This window comes from Varanus komodoensis, unplaced genomic scaffold, assembly GCF_004798865.1.
Source record: "Varanus komodoensis strain SLA01 unplaced genomic scaffold, ASM479886v1 scaffold64, whole genome shotgun sequence".
Lineage (NCBI taxonomy): Eukaryota > Metazoa > Chordata > Lepidosauria > Squamata > Varanidae > Varanus > Varanus komodoensis.
The window spans coordinates 3,829,835-3,852,702 of record NW_025336273.1 but is presented as its reverse complement, the minus strand read 5'-3'; the positions used below and the strand labels follow the sequence as shown (position 1 = coordinate 3,852,702).

The 22,868-nt window shown below is 63.9% G+C and overlaps 1 protein-coding gene across 1 annotated transcript in view; it reads left to right on the top strand.

Moving 5' to 3' along the window:
* Positions 1 to 22,868, top strand: part of OTOF (otoferlin) — a 107,030-nt gene that overhangs the window by 42,067 nt on the left and 42,095 nt on the right. Inside the window, exons 4-8 of the mRNA XM_044450308.1 lie at positions 864 to 963; positions 4,265 to 4,449; positions 9,641 to 9,727; positions 10,845 to 10,982; positions 12,107 to 12,210. Of these exons, the coding sequence (XP_044306243.1) occupies positions 864 to 963; positions 4,265 to 4,449; positions 9,641 to 9,727; positions 10,845 to 10,982; positions 12,107 to 12,210 (614 nt within the window). The remainder of the gene's footprint in view (positions 1 to 863; positions 964 to 4,264; positions 4,450 to 9,640; positions 9,728 to 10,844; positions 10,983 to 12,106; positions 12,211 to 22,868) is intronic.

Here is a 22,868-nt window from a genome sequence, read left to right as displayed (position 1 = left end):
GCCGTCCCCGTCGTCGCCCGCCCTGTGCACCGGGGTGCCGGCCTCGCTCGCCGGCGCGCGCCCAGGCCGGCCGTGTGCTCGCCCCTCGCCGCGCAGCGAATGCGCAAGGCGCGGGCCGGCGGGGCGAGCCAGGAGGGGCTGCTTGCGGGGCGCCGAGAGCCCGGCGGCGCGGCAGAGGCGAGGCGCACGCGGGCTGCTCCGCGGCCTCCCTCGCAGGGCTGCTTCCGTCCCCGAGGCGGCCCGGGGCACAGTAACGCGCGCTTGGGGCGGGTCCGGCGCGGCCCCTCGCCAACACGCGCCTGCTTTGCTCAGCCCCGGCCAGAAGCCGCCGAGGGCTCCGTGGCGGTCGGGTGGAGAGCGCCGGGACTTGTCTTTTCTTCCCGCCGCCAGGCCCAGGGAGCTCTCGGCTGCCTTTCCCTGGCCTCGGCCGCCTGTGGGGCCCCGCAGGGGGGCCGCCAGCCCTTTCCCCCGATGCTGCTGGTCTTCAAGGGCGGCTGGGCAGGGCGGTGGCGCACCGGGGCTCATGGCCGCTTTGGATGGACCGGGAATGTCCCTTGGGCTTGTTTGGGAGACGCGTTTGCCCCGGTTCACACAGTCTGCCAAGTCCCAGCGAAAGGGCCCCTGTTGCCCCCCCCCCCATCCTGACAAGCAGGTTCTTGGGTAACGGAGGCCTACGGGTGCCCCCTCTGCTCCGTGGCCTTCAAAGCCGTGCCACGCAGCCGGGCCGTTCCTGCTCCCAGTTGCCGCGTCGCTCTCTTGCCTCGAGCACTGGGCACACCTGAGAGCTGCCCAGCCTGTGCCAGCCACTGGGCCGGGCATCCAGGTGCCCTGGGACGCTCACGGACTTTTCTGCTCCTTCCCAGACTCATTGGAACGTTCCAGATGGTCTTGCAGAAGGTGGTGGAGGAGGGGCGACTGGAGGTGACGGACACGCTGATCGATGACAACAACTCCGCCATCCAGGTAGGTGTGGCGCGGTGATGGCGGGCGCGGGCCGGGGCCCTTTTCCGGAAGGTCGCTGGCGCGGGAGCTCCGCTGGCGCCGGGCGTCTGTTCCTCGCTCTGCTGGGAGCTTCCGGGTGGCTTCGTCAGCTCGTCCAGTGGCAGGTCAGCCCTTTTGGGACGCCTCTTCGGTCCAACGTGCGGGGACGGAAACAGTGGGTGGTGCCCTGCGTACCTGCCCTGGTTCTTGTCGCATGCAAAAATGGGGGCTGAAAAATGGACCCCCCCACGCCTCCCCAGCAATGTTAGTGCCCCCCAGTGGGGCTCCCCTGCACGCAGCTGGAATTGTCTCGAAACTTCTCCTTTCCGTTGGGTCAAGCAGGTGGCAGGAAGTTAGGTGCAGGGGAAGGTCCTTGGGATTTTCCGGGCTGCTCACAAAGCCCCTGATGAATCGCGGTTGCCCACCTGCTTTTCATCTGCAGACTCAGTCAGGGCCCACCCATGTGTCCAGGGGTCCGCATTTGATCCCACCCCCTCTGCACATGCGACGCACATATGTCTATAACGGCTTATCTAATGAGGACTAGCAACGTTTTAATTTAAAGAGTGGGAGCCAAGTGCTACGGAACGCTGCCAGGCCTGGACTGAAAGCTCTGCAGGGCCTGGACTCTCGGGGACTTGGCTGTTCAAGGCCCACGGAAAGCACAGGCGGCGTGGGGGATGTCTTGAGCGGTGCCAGCGACCTGAGGAAGGGTCACGTGGGGCAGTGTTGCTGGGCAGGCCTCCCTGGCCGACACTCGCCTCGTGCAAAATGCATGCAGGCCTGAGGACCAGACCTGCTCCTCCCTCGTGAACTATGTCGGGGCCACAATGAGGACCAGCAGCTTTGCTCCAGGCACGAAGCCGCATTTTCTCAGCTTTCTGGCAACCAGGACACGGAGCCAGTGGCCAAGTCGTGCGCGCTTTGTGCCAGTGTAGCGCTTCTCTCACGGAGCATCCTCTGCCGTAACCATGGCAACACACAAAAGGAGGCAGGCGGGACTAAACCGCTCCTCTCCGCTTTTCGGGTTGGCTTCCTGCGCCTGCCGCAGTCAAGGTGATCCGAGCCAGAGGAAGGGGGGCCTCGTTCGTGGGGTTGAGGGGGAGCCCCGCTGGATCCAACCGAAAGTTTGCCTGGCCTCCAGGCATTCAAGGGCGCACTGGACCTGAGCATGGATGCTCCACCAGCCACCGCAGCCTGCAGCCATCGCCGTGTGCGCCCCGCGGCCCCATGCTCCGGGCAGGCGGTGGCAGCGATCGCGCGAGGGCCGCGGCCAGTGCCCCCTCCGAGGCCCCGTGCCCACAGCTTGCCCTGCCCACCCCCACCGCCGCCGCGCTGGGCTGTCCTGCTCACATGGAGCACGGACGGGTCCCCCAGCCCTGATCACCCGCTGCTGGCCTGATTCCGTGCCCATCTGCCCCCTCTCGGCGGCTGCTTGGGACTCGTGCAGAATTCAAACGCGGCAAGAGGGGAGTGAGGGGCCGTCGCCGCCAGGGGAAGCAAGGACTGCGCACAGAAGGGAGCGGAGAGGGGAAGGGGAGCAGGGAGGGCCGGGGAGCTCGGCTGGGCAGGCCGGGAGAGCAGCTCAGGGGCCGCGCGTGGTGCCATTTGGTGGCCGGTGGCTCCGGCTGGCGGCCTCCGGGGAAGAGCCGGTGGGCCTCGATCCGCGCGGGGCAGGGTCCGTGCTGGCGTTCAAGAGGAGGCGGGATCACTTTCCCATTTGCCCCTTCAGGAGACGGCTGCCCCGGCGTGCCGAGGCCTTGCGCAGGGGGCTTGGGGAGGCGAGGGGCTGCCGGCACAGCCGGAGGCCCCCACGGTGCAGCGCAGCCCAGGGGCCTCCGGCCGCGGCACAGATGCTGAGCTTCCGGCTGGACCCGGGCTTTAGGGCTTCGTGGCAGCCCTCAGACAGGACGGAGGTCCAACAGGCCTGCGCTGCAGCCTCACCCTGCAGGCCGCCCTCCGACTCCGCAGCCCTCGACAGCCTCCGGCGACGGGCGGCAGGGAAGCTCATGAAGCAGGTGGGCCGCTTGTCTGGCCGGGCTCCTCGAGAGCAGACGAGCGGCACAAGAGCAGAACGGCCGGGCAGCCTCCTCGGCCCTCTCCCGGGCCCCAGAGCACGGCCCGTTCCCCCATCCCAGACACCCCCGGCCAGTTTCCGCAGGACCACCCTCGGGTGCCTCCACTCGTCCCCCTGCTTGGCTCCAGGACTGACCTCAGAGCTGGACCCACCAGGTGCTGGAGGTCCGGGGAGGCCTGTGTCCTCGAAGGGGCTTGCGGGGACATGGCAGTTTCTCCATGCGTACCCCCCCGGCAGCCCCCGCGGGAGCCCGTCGGCACAGGGGGGTGGCCGGGGCCCCTCGGAAAGACGGCTCCCCCTTTCTTACCCACAGGAACATCCAGGCTGCCCTGAGACCGGATCAGACCAAGGTCCAGAGGCCCCGAGGGAGCAGCCCCCCCCCCCCCATGCTCCCCAGCCACAGGCGTCCAGAGGCATTCCGGTGGAGCATTTGTGCCAGCCGCCCCTGGGAGTCGTGGTCCTCGAAGCCAAACGGAACGCCGCTTGTCGCCCGGAGCCGCGAGGCCTCCGAGCCGTGGGCACCAACCCCCCACTGGGGTTTCCGGGCTGGAGCTGCAGTTCCGCCTCAGGCCGAGGGGAGAAAACTCACAGCAATGTGCTTCGAGAGGGATTCTGCCCCCAGCATCCACATCATCGCACCGGTCCCCGAGGGTGTGGAATGGACTTCCCTGGGAGGTGGCTGAGGCCCCCTCGGTGCAGGTGTTCAAGGACAGGCTGGACGTCCACATGGTGGGCCTGTCGTGAGTGGAGCTGGCTGGAGCCGGGGTCAGACTAGATGGCCCGGGAGGTCCCTCCCGACTCGCGCTGCTTCTGTTTCTATGGCACCGTTCTCTCCGGCTGGCAGTGGCAGCACTGGGCTCTCCACTGGGAAAGGACTTACTGGTCGCCCAGAGCAGGCCACCCCACTAAGCACCCTTGCTCCAAAGGAGTCCCACTGCCTTCACTGGGGTTTAGTCACTAGCAGACTCGGCTGCAGCCTGCAGGCCGGGGATGATGGGGCTACGGTCCAGCACGAGTCCTCTGAGCTCTGTGGGTCTCCTTCGTTCGGAGAGAAATGCTTGGTGGGGGGCGAGATGGTTTGGCTCAAGCTGGCTGGAGGCGGCTGAGGACTGGGGTGGGTGAGAGGCGAGCGGCTCGTCTTCAGAGGGGGAGAGGGTCTCGCCCCCGCGGCCCCGGCCCTCACGGGCCTCCTCTCTCTTGTTGCAGACCAGCATCTCCATCGAAATTCGGTACCAGGCCATGGACGGCACCGTGGGCACCTGGGACGACGAGGAGTTCCTGGAGAGCCCCAAGGGCCGCTGCGAGGGGGGCCCTGGAGAGACCGACGTCCTGCTGCCCGGCCGCCGGCACTCCCCCAGCAAGGCCAGCGCGGCGGAGAGGGCCCTCCGGAGGTAGCCGCCCAAATGCAGGCTGTGGGGCCCTGGCCCTTCCCGGCACCCACGGCCACGGGGCTCCGCAGCGGCCTGCCAGGGGCTGCCCGGCCGGCCCGGGACCGAGCGCTCCAGCGGCAAGCGGGCTGTCGGGCGGGCTCGCTTCCGCCACGCGGCTTTCCAGGGGCTGCTCTCAGGCCGTGGCCTCGCACGCGCTCGGCTCCCCTGGCTCCCCCGGCTGCCGCACGCCCTCGTGCCGCCGGGGCTGGCCCCGCAGGAGGCGCGTGGGGCACGAGGCTGGCCACCCCGCTGCTGAGGGCGGCTGTTCGGCTTCAGCCCTGCCCGGCTGCCCCATGGCCCCTCCTTTTCCGGGGTGTTCAAAAGCCGCACCAGGAGAAAGGGAACCCGCAAAGACGCGTGTGTGGGGGAAGTGCAGCCCGTGCGCGCAGGCAGAGTCTTGCTGAGGCCCCCGGCTCGGGGCACCCCCAGCTGTTGTGGGTCGCGGGGGTACGGACTGCGCGAGGCAGGGGCGAGGACTGAGGGCCAAGCGCCGGCGTTGTCTTGCAGCTGCAGATGGTGGGGGCTCCGTGCCAGGAGGCCTCCAGAAGGTTCTGAGGCTGCAGCCCCGGGGGCGCACGTTGGTCGTGCGATGCCTGACGCCCGGCTTGGCTCTGGGGGTTCCTGGCAGCCCCTGAAGGCGTGGGCCGTGCAGGCGGTTAGCTGAGGCCAGGCCAAGGGGGTGCTTTTGATCGTGCGCGTGTGGGGTCGATGTTCCGTCCATGCTCTAAATGCTCCCGGTGGCTGAGCCCCCCCCCTTTGTGTATCTGCTATGGGGTCCCTCAGCACTGTGGTGTGATTTGCAGAGGGGCTTAATTCCCCCCCCCCCCAGCATTTCCCCAGTTAGCACCGCTGGGGCAAGTGGGATGGCTGGGGAGGAAAATGGAGCTGTGGGGGAAAGGGGGGCGTCCCCCGTGACACAGCAGGCCTGGCCAGCCCCCCTCGCTGGGCTCGACGGGCTGCGGGGTTTCGTCCTTCGTCTGCGGATGCCAAAGACCAGCGGATGCGGCGCTTGCCGTTTGCCCCAGGATGCAGAGGCTGCGGAGGGCAGCTTGCCTTCTCCCCTGCCGGTTTTGGGTTTTTTTGAGGGGGGCAGGTAACAAGTCCCATGGTTCTGAGAGGCCGGCGTGTTGCCGGATGCCCATATTCCTTGTTCTCCAGTCAGTTTAGGGAGCGTGTAGGACGCTCTCCCCACACCTGGCCCCCTCCAGGCGTGCTGAACTGCCACGGCCACGGTGCCCAGGTCGTTGGCCTGGCGGCTGGGCTGATAGGTGTTGTAGTCCAACACACCTGCAGGACCTCAGGTGGGAGGGGGCTGCTTCACCGGCATCTCGGGGCTACAGTGAGCAGAAGGATGCAGCCAGCTCTGCGGGGCGCAGGGCCAGGGGCTGCCCCCGGCTGCCCCCACTGGGGTAAAGCCAGCCTGGCCGCCTCAGGCCGCAGGTGCCCTTCGTTCCCGGGGGAGCCCTGGCCGGGCATCCCATGGGGGCACTTTGCGTCCCACCTGCCCCCTTGGGCAGCGCGGCGGCTGGTGGGCGGCCCTCAGCGCAGCGTCACTCGGTGCGTTCACGAGCTGGGCTCGCTGCGAGGGGTTTGGGGGCTGCTCTCGGGGGCTTTCCGGGGAGCTGGCTGCGGGGGCAGTGAGAGCTCAGCCGCCCCCCTCAGGCACTCCCTGGTGCTTGCCTAGCACTGCTCTCTCTGTGGGGAGGGACCCCGCTCTATTTGATCGCTTTGCAAGCAGGAAGCGAATCGTTCCCCTCCACCTGTTAAGGCTCGGCAGCCACGATCCGATCCGACCCGCACCGAGGCCTGCGAGGCGGCACTAAATAGCCAATTTGCAGTGCAAAGCTGGACTGAAGCTTCTTCCTGGAGGTGCAGATCGATTCCCCAGATCAATAGGTGAAGAATTCTTCCTGGGCAGGAGGCCAACGGTTGGCTGTGGCGGGGATCACGCCTCAGTTTCCGCAGGTTTTGCCAGCCCCGAGCAGGAGTGCCCCCCCCGCCCCCTCCCCAGTGCAGCCTGCTTTCTCCAGATCCGGAACCCGGGAGCAGCTCTCTGCCTGGAGGTCCAGCGCCCACCAGCTGCAGGGAGGGGCGTGCGGCTTTCCGCCCGGGCTGTGGTCCCTGCCAGAACGTGTTGGTCAGAGCTTAGGAGCGCTTGCTCCAATACTGGGAGCCGATTTGGCCAGTGATCCATTGAAGGCTGCCCCACAGAGCTAACCAGACAGCCACGGTCACTGTGCCGGGTTGCACTGGCTCACCAGGGGGAGCCTCTGTCAGCAGCTCCTGAAAACGCCGGAGGCTGCGAGAAAGGCGAGTGTAGTGGACCTTCCCAGGCACTGGGTTTTGGTGGGAGGGGAAGCCGGAACCACAACAAGCTTGCTGGACCAGCCTGGTGCCTCCCGAGGCAAAGCAGGGTTCCCGGGGAATGACCAGAACCAAAGCGGGGAGCAGATGGAGCCCAGGGCGCCCTGGGGCCTGGGGCATGCCAGCCACGGGCCTCCGAAAACAGTGCCGTCGCGTTCTGCTTCCCCGGACGCGCTGCAGCGGGGGGAGAGGAGCAGGGCGACTGGCGGGTGGACGGTTCCGCCTGCTGGCTGTAGGGCGTGCTTTGCTGGGCCTTTCCCAGCCCGGCGCTTTGGGAAAGGGACTGCGAGCTGTGCAGGGTGGCTCCCAGGTGGGTGGCAAGCATGGGGATCCGGAGATTGGGCTGCAGGGTGGGGTGTGAAGCGCCGCTCGTCCCTGCTTTCCCTTCTCAGTCGTTTGGTCAGCCCCTCCTGCAGCCAAAACCTGCTTTGCTCTGGTGCTGCCACGCTGCACCGCTTGATGCCGATCTCAACTCCTCACTGCTCCCATCACCCCGAGACTTTGCAGGTCTCTTTCGCAGGATCAGGGAACAGTCCTCTGAGCCATCGCGTCCAGCCTCCTGCCCAGTGCAGGGCGCCGGGGGAAAGCGCTCTTCGGCTGCCTCTCGCCTGCCTCCAGCGTGGCAGAGCCCACGGCCCCTGAGGTGCTTTCCTGGAATCACTTCTGGGGTTTGTGCCACTTTTCCACAAAGTGCCCAGCTGCCAAGGAGGTGGGAAGAAGCAGCCGAGCCTGCTCCCGAGAGAGGCGGGGGCTCCCCTCCCTGGGCCTCGGCACCCGTCCGTTCGAAACCGTGCAGGATTCTTGCTCAGGGCCATCGCTGTTGCTTTCGGAACCTGCGTCCTCCAGGAACCTCGGGGATGAGCGTGCCCACTTTCCGATACCCTCGACATACAAAGGTTTCCCTGGCACAAGCACCTGTTCGTCTTGAACTTGGCGAGTGTGTCCCTTTGGAGCCATCTCTGCAAATGTAATCCAATTCTGGCAAAATAATAATAATAATTATTATTATTCTGTCATTCCCGTCCCATAGCAAATGGGCCTTGGAACAGTGCCAGCCCAGGCAATCCATGCAGAGGGTCCAGTGGCCAAGTCAAACCTCGAGATAGAAACATAGAAAACAGAGCGAGTCAGGAAGGGCCTCCCGGGGCATCTAGTCTGACCCTTGGCACCAGCCGGCTCCGCTCACGACATGCCCACCATGTGGACGTCCAGCCTATCCTTGAACACCCGCACCGAGGGGGCCAAAACCACCTCCCTGGAAGCCCATTCCACACCCTGGGGGTCCTGACTTCAGCGCTCCATCAGCGCTCACCTCTGCCTTCAGTCGGAAGAAAATGATTTTCATTTCTGTTGTATTTCCTCAGGCAGTATGTTTGCCCGTGTGGGCGGATGGGAAGGAATTTATCTTTCTAATGGCCTGTTTGCTTTTTGTAAGAATGGCACAGAGTGGAGGCTGACGGTATGAAAGCGAGTCACACCCCAAAGCTGGGGAGAGGAGAAATACCAGCTTAGAAACGGTAGAGGTGGGACCCACTCAGTGGGGAGAGCTGCCCTGATAATGCAGGAAGACGAGGCGTGGGGAGCATCTTGAGGATAGAGCTGATCTCGGAGAACTCCCAGGCCGGCCGAGTTCTGGTGCCGCGGCCAACAGGGAGCAGATGGGTGGGTCGTGGCCGGGCAGCCCTCCGGGACGCGTGGCTGCTGCTGAATCAGTCATGCCCTCCCATGTCCTCGTGTGCGTGGAGCAGCCGCAGGGGCTCCTGATGGACGAGCCCCGGGGCTGCCGGCCGGCCGGGAGCAGTGGCCAGCGATTCCGTCCTCCTCTCCTCCATTGCTTTCCTGCAGTGAGGAGGGGGAATGAGGCAAACGCAGAGCCGGGGAGGGCGGGGGGCGGCCTGGGCTGGAAGCAGTGCTGTGCAGCTCAGCGCCTGCCCCGGCTCTCCCCCCCCCACCCCCGCGCCGATCTTTGGCACGCCTGCACACGCACGTGCGCACACCCCTGGCGGCATGGCAAGGCACACGGTCGGGTGGGAACCCTGGCACTGTTCCGGGGCACCGCAGTTTGGGGCGGGGGCTTCCATGTCACGTGGCAAAAGCCTTGCAAGCGCCAGGGACCTGCGGGCAACCCGTGGAAGATGCGGAGGCGGGGGTCCGCCGCACGGAGGCAGGGGTCCGCGGCCCCCTCGGAAGTGCGCGGCTAGGCGACGGTGGCGCGTCGCAAGAATGGCGCGTCGGCGTGTGGGGAGGGGGCCGGCCCGGAGTGCCGCCGTGCCCGGGGGCTCCGTGGAGAGCGGTGCATGGCCAGCCGCGCACACGTGGGGAAAGCCGCGTTGGCCTTCCGCCACCCGGCACTGTCCAAGCGTGTCGGTCTGCTGGCAGGGGATGATGGGAGTGGTAGTCATGGGAAAGGCGCCAGGCTGGGAAGGATGCAGTTGCCTCCTGGCCAGGTGGGCTGAGCCCCCAGATACCTGGTGGACCAGAACCGGCCCCGTGAACGCCGGGGGGGGGGGGACCGCGGAGCAGCAGCCAGGCAGGAAGCGGAACGCTCTGTGTTGGAGCGGCCTCGGTCCCACGGCTCCGAGCCCCACTCCTGCTCACAGCGACACAGGCGGGGGGGTGGCAGCATGTCACCCGGGCAGCATCTCAGGCCCCCCGAGACCCGAGGCCAGCCCGCTTGTGGGTGCCCCGCCGTCCAGTCCGGCCGGGGTTGCGCTCCTGCCCCGGGGCCGAGTGGAGCCCTGTCCCTGTCCTTGGCATCACGCCCTGCGTATCGCCGCCCACCCCACAGGCAAGAAGAGGAGGAGATGTGCTACCACAGCGAGGACGAGCTCCTGGGCGAGGGGGACACCATCAGCCAGAGCTCCCTCAGCGCGAGGTAGGCGGCGGCTGGGCTGCCGGCGGGCGGCTCGGGGGCTTGCGGTGTCTCGGCAGAGGCGGGGTGTGCCGGGCCGCCCTTCCAGGGAGGCCTTGTGGCAGGAGAGATGCGCCCCCGGGAAAGGGAACGGCTGGGGCTTCCTCAACCCGGCGCCCTGCGGAAGCACTGGGGGGTGCCCCATCCCGCCCAGCAGGGCCAGTGGGAAGAGAGGAAGCTGCCTTCAGCGGGGTCCAGTCCTGGCTCCAGCTGCCCAGCGTGGCTGACAAGGGCTGGCAGCAGTGCCCCCCCCTGCCCTCCCCCCCCCCCAATTTCCAGCCAGGGTTTCTCCAGCCTGACCGAAAGGTGGGCAGGGGGCAAACCCGAGGCCTTCCCGAGTCACCGCCCTGCCCTGACTGCATGGCATTCCTGTCCCAACTTTTCCCCTCTCGTGAGGAGCTCCAGGCAGCTTGCGCAGCTCCATTCCCTGCTCACAACAACCCTGCGAGGTAGGGCTGAGAAGGAGCAGCTGGCTCAGTGTCACCCGGGGGGCTTCATGGCCATGTGGGGACCAGAACCCGGGGCCCCTGGCTCCGCCATCCAGTTCCCCGCCTCCAAAGCGGCCTTTGGAGCGGGGGTTATGCTGGCTGGGGATGGGGGCCCTGGCGAGCCCACAGCTGTGGGGGGCGCCAGGTTGGAGAAGGCTGGTGCATGGCAGTACCTCCCTTTTCCTGAATGGGGTGCGTTTACAAGGCCAGGGGGTGTTGGCAGAAACCTCTCCCCTCAGGGGTTTCTCTGATTGCTGTGGAGTGCGGTGCGGCATGCCTTGAACCTTCCTGGCCCCAGGACCCGCATGGAGTGCGAATTTGGGGGCCGGGCGTGTGTGCATGTGTCCCCCCCCCCCCAGCAGTCCCGATCCAGCCATCCTCTCCTCACAGCCTGCATGAGGACCTCTGGGAAGGGGAGGGGCACACAGAGGAGGAGGAGGAGGGTTCAGCAGCGGAGAACAGATTGGGGCCTTCCTGGGGGGCCGTGCGTGGTCCCCGGGTTGCTGGTTGGACCCCCGGGTCCAAAAGCCATGTTGGAGGGCTCCTGCGGACGGGCCCTAGAAAGGATGACCCTCAGCTCCGCCTGCTTCCAGGTGCGCTCAGGGAGCGAACGACATCCTCTCGGCTTTTGACGTGAGGCTGGGCCCTCGAGGGCCCCCCGGGGCTCACGCAGGATGTCCCCGCGGCCTCCGGGAGGCTCTGGCTCTCGCCTGCCTGCTCTGCCTGCACGGGTGAGCACCCTGGAAGCCTCTGGCCCGGGCGCCCCCTGCCCTCGTTGCCTCTGGCTCCTCCAAGCATGCCTGGCCCGGACCGCGGGGCATGTGTGGGGTGGGCACGGCCCAGGCGAGTCGCAAGCCAGGCGCTTCGGGGGCTTCCCCCAGCTGCTGTCCCGGGGCGGAGGCACAGCTCCCCCCAGGAATCTGAGGGTGTCTCGGCCACCTGGCGCAAGATCCTTGGGGCTGCCGGAAAGGCAGGCGCCGCTCTTGGATGCAGCTGCTGCCATAGCAACCCCCGAAGCCCCGGAAACGCGTCTCCATGCAGAGGGTCCCCAGCCCCCCTCCTTTCACGTGTGTGGGCAGCCGAGTCTTCCCACTGCCACTTTTCCTGCCCCCTTTTCACCGATGGAGCAGCCGTCTGTGGGGCTGATGCTCCCTCTGGGGCTGGATCATTAATGACGTGGCTTCCTTATTAGGGTGTTCGCTGGTCCTCCCTCCGGGGGGTGAGGAGGCTTGCAAGTGACACCAAGATCAGTTGCGAACTCACAACAACCACAGGCCGAAAAGTAGCCCGAAGCCGCCAGCGTCCTGCCCCCGTACGGCTCTCGCCTCAGAGCCCTCCTCCCCTCCCGCCTCCCCAGAACACCCCAAAATGCCATTTTCAAGGGTGAAGAGTGTCCGCGGAAGTGGCATTCTGGGGTGCCCCAGGGCTGGGGGGACAAGAGCGATCTGAGGGTCAACGGTTGCCTCTGCACTCTTTCCCCGCTCCCTCAAACGCCCAGAATCTCCGAGTTTGGGAGTTATGGGCAGCCCCACTGGACGCAGTGCTTAAGGCCCGTCATCCAAGCAGTTGCGCTCAGAGCGCCCCCTGAAGCTGGTGGTGGGGGGCAAGCAGGACCTGGGGCTCGCGGCAGAGGGGAGGGCAAAGGCAGGCGTGTGCAGGGACCCGGGAAGACTCGGGCAAGCGGCTCTCGACCTGCCTGTGGGTTCTGCCCCGTGGCTGGTAGCTGCTCCTGCTATCCAGGGCCGCCTCCTGAAGGCTGCCTGTTCCAGAGTCCACACGGCCCTGTTTCCCTCAGTGTCGGTGCCGTTAACTCTTCGCGTACTGCCCGTTTCTGTTTGCTTGCTCGCTTCTGCAGCGGGTGCCTCTATTCCCCCTTTCCACGGTGCGGGCTCTCGTGGCGAGGATTTCGTCTGACGACCGAGGCGAGCCATTCGGCTGCAGCAGCTTTCCTGAAGCCCCGTGAGCCTTTGGGATCGGGCCCAGCACAACCACCAGCTTCCTCAGCCGCCCCGGCTCTTCCACTCCACCCGTTGTGCTTCCTCATCTGGCGATTCTCGGGCTGGGCAGCATCCTGCCGTCGGGAAACCCCCAGAGAAGTGTTTGCGGTCTCTGCCGCCTTCGGCCCCATCGCGGCCTCCCCGGCATCGCTCCAGCTGTGCCTTTCCGCCTGCAGGAATGCACCGCTCTGCGTCCAGGCCCCTTGCCTGTTCTTGGGATTAACCCCGATACCCCTTGCTTTGTGCCGTATAGCTGCCCGAGATGCGTGCCTCCGCTCCGGAGCCTTTCGGGATCGCCTGTCCTTTGGGTGCGTCAGTAGAGCCAGCTCCCGAACACGCCGGGCGCTCCGGCCATGCAGCGTAGGGGGTTGTGCCAGTGGCCGTCCGCTTCGTGAGCACGTGGCATCCCTGCAGCCTCTCCCCAGGTCTGCCCGAGACTTCTGCAGCGGACAGGGTCCCCCACGGCAGGGCCCCTGGCGAATGCCGGTGTGCCTGCCAGCGTGCGGCACGATGCCCCCCGGCACCGTCCTCGCCCTGCGTGGCTGGAGGCTGCCTACTGCACTCGGGGGCCGCCTGGGCAGCACCCTCTGGTGTGGTTCGGGATTTCTGTCGGCCAGCGCGTCCTGCAGCTCCTGGGAAAATCCTCTGTAAAGGGGAATTTCTGTGCGTCTGACCCATCGCGACCCCTTGGACAACATTCCTCCGGACCTTCCTGTCCACCATCCCCCGGAGGCCACCTAAGCTCAGCCCCACTGCCTCAGTAACTCCATCCAGCCCCCTCATCCTCTGCCCTCCCCTTCTCCTTTTGCCCTCAATCGTTCCCAGCATTAGGCTCTTCTCCAGGGAGTCCTTCCTTCTCATCAGGTGGCCAAAGTATTTGAGTTTCATCTTCAGGATCTGGCCTTCCAAAGAGCAGTAAGGGTTGATCTCCTCTAGGACTGACCGGTTGGATCGCCTTGCTGTCCAAGGGACTCACAGGAGTCTCCTCCAGCACCACAATCCAAAGGCCTCAATCCTTTTGAGCTCAGCCTTCCTTATGGTCCAGATTTCACAGCCATACATTGCAACTGGGAAAACCATAGCCTTGACTATACGCACTTTTGTTGGCAGGGTGATGCCTCTGCTTTTTAGTATGCTGTCTAGATTTGCCATAGCTCTCCTCCCCAGGAGCGTCTTTTAATTTCTTGGCGGCAGTCCCCATCTGCGGTGATCTTGGAGCCTAGGAAAATGAAATCTGTCACTACCTCCATTTCTTCCCCAACTATTTGCCAGGAAGTGAGAGGACCGGATGCCATGATCTTAGTTTTCTTAATGTTGAGTTTCAAGCCAACTTTTGCACTCTCCTCCTTCACCTGCATCAAGAGGCTCTTTAGCTCCTCCTAACTTTCCGGCGTTAGAGTGGTATCATCTGCACATCTGAGGTTGTTGGTATTTCTCCCAGCAATCTTAATTCCAACTGGTAATTCATCTAGGCCTGCCTTTCTCATGATGTGCTCTGCATATAAGTTAAATAGGCAGGGTGACAGGATACAGCCTTACCGAACTCCTTTCTCAATTTTGAACCAGTCAGTGGTTCCGTGCCCAGTTCTCACTGTTGCTTCTTGACCCACATATAGGTTTCTCAAGAGACAAATAAGATGGTCAGGTACTCCCATCTCTTGAAGAACTTGCCACAATTTGTGATCCACACAATCCAAGGCTTTAGCAAAGTCAATGAAGCAGAAGTAGATGCTTCTCTGGAACTCCCTCGCTTTCTCCATGATCCGGCGTATGTTGGCAATTTGGTCTCTAGTTCCTCTCCCTCTTCGAAACCCTGCCTGTACTTCTGTTATTGGTGCACATACTACAGGAGCCTAGCTTGTAGGATTTTGTCCATGGGGTTTTCATGGGGTTTTCATGGCAGGGGTCCTGGAGTGGGCTACCATTTCCTTCTCCTGGGGATCACGTTTTGTCAGAGCTCTCTGCTGTGACCTGTCCGTCCTGGGTGGCCCCGCACGGCAGAGCTCATGGCTTCATTGCGATACGCAAGCCCCTTCGCCACAACAAGGCAGTGATCCATGGAGGGGTTGAGGAGCTTAACAAGCCACTAAATGTCACTCTTCTTACATTAAAGGGTGCAATGAGCCTGGTCAGCCGGGAGGGGGCCATGGGATTCATCCAGCCATAGACTGTCAGCCCGGACAATCCACCGTTGCAGCTTCTCTCCAAGATTTCAAGGCGATTTGCAAAAACCGTAACATCACAAACCCTTCAGGGAACAGCAAAGGCGAACTGGCGGGTGCTTTAAAGCCCCAAGCTGCCCTTGTGGGTCTGTATTCGGGAAGGTGCACATTGTCCATTTTCAACTAAATGTCCCTGGATCGCTGAGAATACAACCTCCATCATCCACAGCCAGCACGGCCATATTGCTCAGCAGGTGAAAGAGGCAGTGGGAATAACATCAAAGATGGCTCCCTGAGAGCAGTGGTGGCAAGATTCAGTTGCATGTGCGCACGCTCCCTCCCTCCCTCTCACACACACACACACGCACACGCACGCACTCGCGCTTCTTGGGGGTCCGTGGAGACGGTGTCTTCCTGGCAGGGCTCTGGGTTGCAGCATGGTCTGCAGACTTAATTAAAGAGTCATTTGCTGTCTGCGCTTCCAGCATCATTAGAGACGATGTGCCGTTAGTCAGCTCTTCCCCTGTCCCACCGGGGGAAAACAAACTACCTTTGGAACGGAAATGATCGCTCGGCGGCGGCGCGGAGCTGCCGGATCAGCAGCTTGCCCGCTGCAGGAGCTGCCGCACTTCACCCGAGATTTTGCAGGCGCGCAGAATGGAGGGGCCCCGGGGGGGGCCCTAGTCTGGCCCCCGCGCAGGACGCGCTCTGCGGCCTGTGGCGAGGGGGAGCCCCGTGGTCTGGCCCTTTCCCCATGTGAGCGCCCGGAGGGCCACAATCGCGAGCCCGTGGAAGCGAGCGAGCGCGTGGCCGGTGCCTCCGCAGCCGCGAAACGAGCCCTTCCTGCGCGTGGCCGGTGCAGCCGCGTCCTGCAAGCCCGGCCCTCGCTTCGCAGCCTCCCTCTCGGCCTCTGCAGGCGAGGGGCACCGGGGAGACCTGGGCGCCGCATGGGGCCCGATCCGCCCGCCGTTTGCGCGGCACGTGCTGCCACTGGGCAAGGGGCCCGCTTGGCTTCCCAGCGCAGGGAGGAGGGGCACCCAGCACCTGTGCCTCCCCCTCCCGCTTCCTTCCCGAAACTGCTTTTCCCTTGCAAAGCAAGGGCGGCCGGGGGAAATTATGTGGGTGGAAAGCTCGTTGGGGGGGGGGGGGGGTAGCCTTCCTGCCTGCCTCTTGCATCGCTTTCCCCATCCGTAACTGCGGCTGATCTGTGGAGTCTCCCATCAGCAAAGAGCCGCTTTCAGCCGCTGCCTTTGAAACGGGACTCTCTGGGGCAGCCTGGGGGCAGAGAAGAGCCCTCCAGCCCCCAGCCAAACGCCAGCGGCCCGTGCCTGGAGCACCCTTAGGACCGGCTCGGGCGTTCAGAAGGACTGTTAGCCCTGCCTCAGTGGGCCGAGCCCCTTCAGGGCTCTGGCCTGGCATTCTCACCCGAGGAAACCAGTGTGGCGTAGTGGTGAAGAGTGTGGGACTGGGACTCAGGCGATCTGGGTTCGAGTCCCCGCTCAGCCACGGAGGCAACTGGGTGACTTTGGGCCAGTCACGGACTCTCAGCCCAGCCTACCTCACAGGGTTGTTGTGGGGATAAGATGGAGGAGGAGGAGGATGTAAGCTGCCTTGAGCCCTTTGTAGGAAAACGGCAGGCTATAAATCGAAATCGAAACCCCCCTCCCCCCGAGGCTTGGGAAGCCTGGCTTGACAAGTGGGAGGCTCGCTGCCAGCCCTGGCGCATGCGTGGGGGCTCGCAAGAGCTGGAAGCATGGCAGGCGCCGGCAGTAACCCCCCCCACGTGGCATGGCAGCCGTGGGGCACATGTGGCCCTCCAGGTGTGGGCGGGCAGCGGTCCCCGTGACCAAGGCAAGCTCTGCAGTGCAGGGGAGGATGCCCGTTTGGGGGGGGCGGCCTGATGCGTGTCCCCCCCATGCATGCTTGAAACTCCCACTTTGGTGAGCAACACCGACCACGTCGCTTCTCCCTGCAGTAACGCGGGCGATTCACTTTAACTGTGTTTCTGTGTTTGTGCATGTCAACGGAACAGTTTGGGTGAAGACGGAGAAGAGCACGAAGGGTAAAGACCGTGTGTTGTGCTGCATGGGCCAGAGCGAAGCCTCGGGGGGGGGGGGGGGGGGGCCGGAGCCCGACCTTCCCGCTTGTGCATCGGTGGAGCCTTTCCCGGCGCTGCCACCATCTCTGCCGGTCATCCGCACAGAGGCGACCCTGAGTGGATGCCTCCGGGGTCCCACTTCACGGACGATGGTAACCTGCGAAGCACCACAGTGGGGCCAGCTCTTTTAGGATTGCGTGCCCGTGCCGTCGCCTCAGCACGGATGGGGCGGCCCCTTAATCACAAGGGTTCTGCCTGGCCCCCGGGAACCATGGCGGCCAGCCCAGGGCAACAGCACCGGGCTCGATCCCCCAGGGCACTGGCTCGGCGCCAGGCGGCTGGCCCCTGCCTTCCCATGCCCCAGGCCAGGCCGGCGTTCCGAAGCCACAGGAGGCTGCCCACTGGCCAGTGGGATGTCCACCTGCAAGCAGGACACAGGTGCACCCTGCCACCCATGTTCCCCAGCATCCAGCATACGTAGGCAAATGGCCTCTCTCACGGGAGGCAGCCCTCTGGTCTCATCGCCCTGCTCAGCTCCCCGCTCTCCTCCATGAGCTTCCCCAAACGCCTCAAAACCGTCCGGATTGGGGGCCTTCCCTCCATCTCGGGGTGTGAATTTCAGGCCCTGTGCGACACAGGCCTTCCCTTTGTCTGCTCCGAATCCCCACGAGTTGACCCTGGCACTGTGAGAGGGGCGGCCCGGTGCGGTGGGTGCCTTCCAGCTCCCTGGGCCCTGCTGATGTCCAGGCGGGCTCCTCTGAGGTCGCACCATTTCTCTGGGTCCAGCCCCGTCCCTTTCAACTGACGGGCAAGGGAGGTGGGGTTCTGCAACCGACCCTGCTCACCCCGGATCCAGAGCTCTCAAACGTGCTCAGCAGCGCTCCTTTCCCTCCCGTTCCCACCTCCACCAGCTGCCACAGAATCCAGACGGGCGCAACCTGCCTTGGTTGCCGCGTGGATTTCGCCCGGTGGCTGCCCGCTCTTCAAATGCGCAGCACATGCCCAAAAGTCTGGGCAGCTTTCTTCTCTAGGCCAGCCCCGGTGCCACCGGAGCCAAGATCCTTTAAATATTTCAGCACTTTTAGCCTGCCCCCCCCCCCCAGTGGCGGTGCCCCCCTGGCACTGGCTGAAAGCCCCTTGTCTAAGCCAGGGCAGCATCTTTTGTCTTGGCGGGCAGGAGAAAGTCAATGCTGGGGAAGGATACCCGATCGCCGTTGGGTCTAAAACATTAATTGGCAGGACGCAGCCATGGAGCGGAGCACCACCTGGCCTGGGTGAATTATGCATGCGCCACTCCATGCCTGTGGAGCGCCCTTGGCCCACCAGCCAGGGCGCTGCCTTGACCCGGAAGGCGCATTCCCACGAGCAAAAGAGACCCTATACAGGGCCCCGTTTTTCGCATTGCTGCTGGGTTCTGTGTGACTGACGGCTGCTTTTGGTTTCGTTTTTGCCGTGTTTCGTGTGTCCTTTCCTCTGTCTCTCTCTGTGTGCTTTTGCTGTGACGCTCTGAGCCTTCTCTGGGTGCCAGGCTTGGAAATGTTTGTTTGTATGCCGCCCAATAGCTGACGCTCTCTCTGCGAGCAACAGGAGCTAAAACACACACACACTCTCTTACATAAACAGCAAAACACCACAACAGCGACTGCAGCATTGAAGCAGATGAAATGCAATATTAGAATAAAGTTCAGAAGCTAAAATGCGGAGCGAATAAAAAGGCCTCCGCCCGGCACTGGAAAGGGTACAAAGTAGGTGCCAGGCGCACATCCTCGGAGAGCTTGTGCCACATCGGGGTGTCGCAACCAAAAAGCCCCTGCTCCTGGGAGCTGCTGCCCCCCCTTTGGAGGGGCTCCCAGAGAAGGATCCCCAGAGATGCCCTCAGGGTCCAGGCAGGTACTTATGGGCCAGGGGGGCTCTTCAGATAGCTCGGCCCCAAGAGGTTTAGGGCTCTGGATGCTAGCACAGGCGCCCCCCTTGACTCGGGCCCGGGCTTCAACCGGCCGCCAGTGGGGCTAGCCAGGTCCCGGTCCCCTTCCTGCTGCCGTGTTGCATCTGTTGACATCCCAGGGCTGTTTCCAACGGCAGGCCCACGTGCCGCGCATGCTGCAACCCAGCCGGAGGCGCCCAGGGCATGCGTGGCTGTCGCCGGGCACCCGCTGTCCAGATGGGGCATAGTCGGGGGATCGGCTTCAGCTGATGAAAGGCAGCCCGCGCCACCGAGTCCCCCTGTGCCTCAAGGGGCAGTTCTGGGCCCAGGAGCATCCCAAGCCTCGAAGGATAGTGCCTTGTTTGGTAGATTAGAAAACAGGCTTCCGCTTGGGGGAGTAGGATAAATCCCCCACGCAGAGGCCTCATGTGCAGCAGAAGGGAAGGTGTCCTCCCACCTGCCGTTGTTCTGCTTGGAACCGCCTTCCAGGGGCTGCTGGGGAAAAGAACCGGATGCGGGAGCTCGGGTGCTTCCCTCCTACGGATGAAAAAGCACCTGGAGTAACATTTCGATGGGGAAATGGCAGGAAGGCGGCGGCGTGGTCCTCTCCCGTTCTGCTCCAGCGTGCGGGCCCCAGGGTTGCTGCTCTGGTGGAAAGAGGCCCCAGGGGCCGGTTGGCATTGCCCTTTCGGCCCCCCGTTCGGCCGTGGCCACGAAAGCAGCTCCCTTCGGACCAGCCTCAACATCTCTGAGAGAACACCCTCCTGCAGGTGCCGCATTTGGACGGCAGAGAAACACGCGGGCAGCAGAGGTACCCTCCCCTTGCGGAGAAGTATCTCTGTATTTACCTTTGCGGTCCCACCCAGTAGCTGGCGCTTTATAACGGCACATTAACTTTATAACATACTACATTAACAATGCAGTATAAAAGGGAGAAACGCTCCAGATTATTTCAATGACTCAATGATTTCAGCGAAGGCAGACCCCCTCCTCCTGGACGCCGGTGGGGCACGTGGGTGGAGCTGACAGTCTGGATTGTCTCAGCTTCTTGTGAGTGTGCGTGTGTGTGGGACAGTGAGAGAAAGCATCCTCTAAGTTGTGTACAGAATTGTATTTTGAGGGGTTTCTTTCTTGTGAACTGCCCAGAGAGCTTTGACTATTGAGTAGTGTATAAATATAATACCAGAAAGGAAATGTATTTTTCCCAAACGGATTTTTTGTAAAAAGCATGAACATTCAGCCAAATCCTTCTAGGCTCCTTTTCTAATGCACTTTTTTCGGTGCACAATTTTGATTCATATGGAGCGTCGTTGTTTTTCAAGCAAGCGTCTTAATATAGTGGGTAGAATTCAGTGCTGACGGTATATAGAAGAGGCCCATTGAAGTGCACGGGGCTTATTTATGCTGCCCAAGTCCCACCCTTTCCACGTGCCAGTCGCAAGAGCGACGCGCAAGGGACCCAGCCCGGCGCGGCGGCTGGTGCTCTCACCGCGATTGAGCGCCCCGCAGTGCGCGCATCGGGCCGTTTCTGGGCGGAAGCGGCTGCGCTCGGGGCTGAGGGCGGAGCGGGGCGCCCCTTCCCAGGCCGCCCCCTCCGAGCGGCAGGGGGAGCGGCCCCCGCGGCGAAGGGGTGCCGCCTCGCGCGGGGGGGGCTCCCTTCGCACAACCCCGCCCCCGGCCTGCTCCCCCCCGCGCCCTGATCCGCCTGCTTCCCGCGGCACCTGGCGCAGCGCCGCTCCCTCCCGAGGCCGAATTCCAGTCCGGGGCGCCGTCGGGGCGAGCTCCCCTGGCGGGAAGGGAGCCGTCCGGTAGGCCGTTCAGCCCCGTGAAAGCGGAGCGGGGAGCCGCGTCCCGCGTGGCTCAGGGTTCCCGGGCCCCGCGGGGACGCGCCTCCGCCCGCCCCTCGAAAACCCTCCGTGCCCGAGCCGTTCCCGCGGGCGCCTGGGGCAGGGGCGGGCGGCGGGGCGCCGTCCACGAGGCTGCGGGGGCTGGACGGCCCCCTCCCCACGCTGGCGCGGCAGCGCCGAGCGCCCGCGCCCCACCCCTCCGCGGGCCGGGGGCGCAGGCGGGGCGCGCCGGGCGTCAGCTCTGGGCACGCGGGGGGGAGGGTGGAGCAGCGCCCCTGTGGCTGGCCTGGGTGGGCTGCCCGTCTCGGACCCTCCCCAAGAGCGGGGGTGTGCGGCGGCCCGAGAACGACGCCCCCGCACCTCTTCTGTCCAGCGGAACTCTGCGCTTCTTCCCTCCCTCGTGTGAGGGCTCTGCGGGTCATTGAGGGGCCCAGAAATTCCGTGCCTGGGTTGTGTGCGCACGTGCCTGTGTGCCTGGGGGCGTCCTTGGGGGCCCCCAGAATGCTGGCCCCGAACACCAAGACGCAGCAGGGATCAGCTGTCTGGTGGATTTCAGGCAAGGCTGTTTCCAGAGCCAAGTCATTTTTACAAAAACGACACGCATCAGGCACCTGGCCCTGGCCGGGCCCCTTTCCCACGTGCTGTGGCCTCTGAGACCGCCAGGAAGAGGGTGCGTGATGCGGAGCAGACGGGCACGCGCTGAGGAAAAGGGCTTGTGAAGTGCCTCTTGCTGGGGCTGCTGCTCTTTCAGCCTCCAGGCCCTGTGTGGATCTGCTGTGGGGCAGGGCGTGATCTTTGGAAAGCTTCTTTTCGAGGGCTGGTGTGTGTGTGTGTGTGTGGGGGGGGTGTTGTGTCCCTGCCAGCCAGGGAATTGTTTCCCAATCTCTTGGCATTTGTATTTTCAGAGATAAGGTGAAGGGGAAGGAGAAGAAACACCTCCATTTGCCCTTCAGGTACCTTGATGTCCCCTCTTCTCTCTCTTCAATCTAAGTTTCTAGTCCCTGGTGTAATACTGCAGTTTCTTGTCTTTTAAGTCTCTTTCTGCATGGCTTGAAAATGTCCTTTTTCAGTAAAATGGGTGGGAATCGGTGTGTGGGGTGGGGGTGGAAGAAAATCCAGTCTTGTCACTCTTGGAAGCACCCACAGCAAGAACTCGGCATGGCTGGGGGAAGCCAGCAGCTGCAGGATTGGGCCCCTGCTTGCATGGGATGAGGAGGCGCAGAATCGTCGCAAGTGCCCCCCTCCCCCACTCACACACCCGGCTTTGCACCTTCAAGAGTTGTGCAACAAGCAGAAATTCAACAGAAGACGAAAGGAAGAAACTTTAGTGAGTTTTTAGAGCTAAAAATTTCTGACTTGTCCCTAAGACCAGGGGTGGGCATTTGTTTTTAAAAGAGTTTCTTTTAAAAGGCAGGGGGGCTGTATTAGAAAGACGGCCCTGCTCCAGTTTCTGTATGCTTTTAAGAGAACCAAAAATCTTGCCAAGCCATTCAACTGAGGTGAGTTAGGGGCAGACGGTGGGCGGCCAGCCCGCCCTTCGGTGTCCAGGGAACACCCCCAAGCGACCGCTTTGCCTGTCCAGAAGTGAGTGGCGGTGAGTTCCGCAGGCCCGCTCCCGGGGCCTGAGCTGGCCAGAGCTCACCCCCGGGGCGGCCTCCTGGGCTCTCTGGAGGAAGGGGAGGGGGCTCGTCTCCTCCACCGGGTGGATTTACATGGGGTGGGCTCGGAGCGAACCTCCCACGCTCCTCGTGAGCTTTCGCTTTCCCCTTTGCCCGGCCGCCCACCCATCGTGGTCAAGGCCACAGTGAGAGTCGCGGGCAGGTGCCAAAGCTGTGCTCCAGCCGAGCCCACCTCTGCCACCCACCAGAACAGGGCTCACCTGGCAGCCGGGGCATTTCTTCCAGGCTGTGAGCCGAGGGGGCTCAGTGGCTCTGTAGGCAAGGCCGGCTCTCCATGAGGCAAAGGGCAGAGCCCACCCCCAGGGCAGGGCAGCCCCCCTGCGTGAGGCCGGCGCACGCCCGCAGCGCCCACCTTCCTACCTGTGTGGCACCATATCTACAGGGGACTATCTGGAGCAGGCAGGCCAGCTCCGACTCGATTCTGGAGCTGGTGCTTGAGCCAGCCTGGATTTTGATGGCTCAGCCCTCCACTCCAGACACGCTCCGGGCTATTCTGAAGGCGGACGAGGCTGTGAATAATTCATCCACAGCCCGTAATCGGACCCGGGACTCGGGTCCACCTGGGATGCAGGCGGGAGGCAACCAGCGGCCGGCCGCTCCTTCTCCCCAACCAAGTCTGAGCCCAGAGTGCCGGCCGTTGTTTTAATCACCTATTAAAACCCCCCACGTGGCCCCAAAGGTGGTGTCCAGGTGCCCAGGTCCCGGCACTCTGCAGCAAGGTGCGATTCGGGGCGCACCGGTGTGGCGGGGGCGCCTCTGGCAGGGTGCCGCCCCAGCGGGCTTCGGCGGTCTCAGATGTTCTCATCCAATATTCACGAAGGGGAGGGTGCCAGCTCTCCGACGTGCCGCCGGCCGCCCACCTGCGCCATTCCCTTCCCTTGGAGGCTTATGTTGGCTGTGGCTGGAGAGG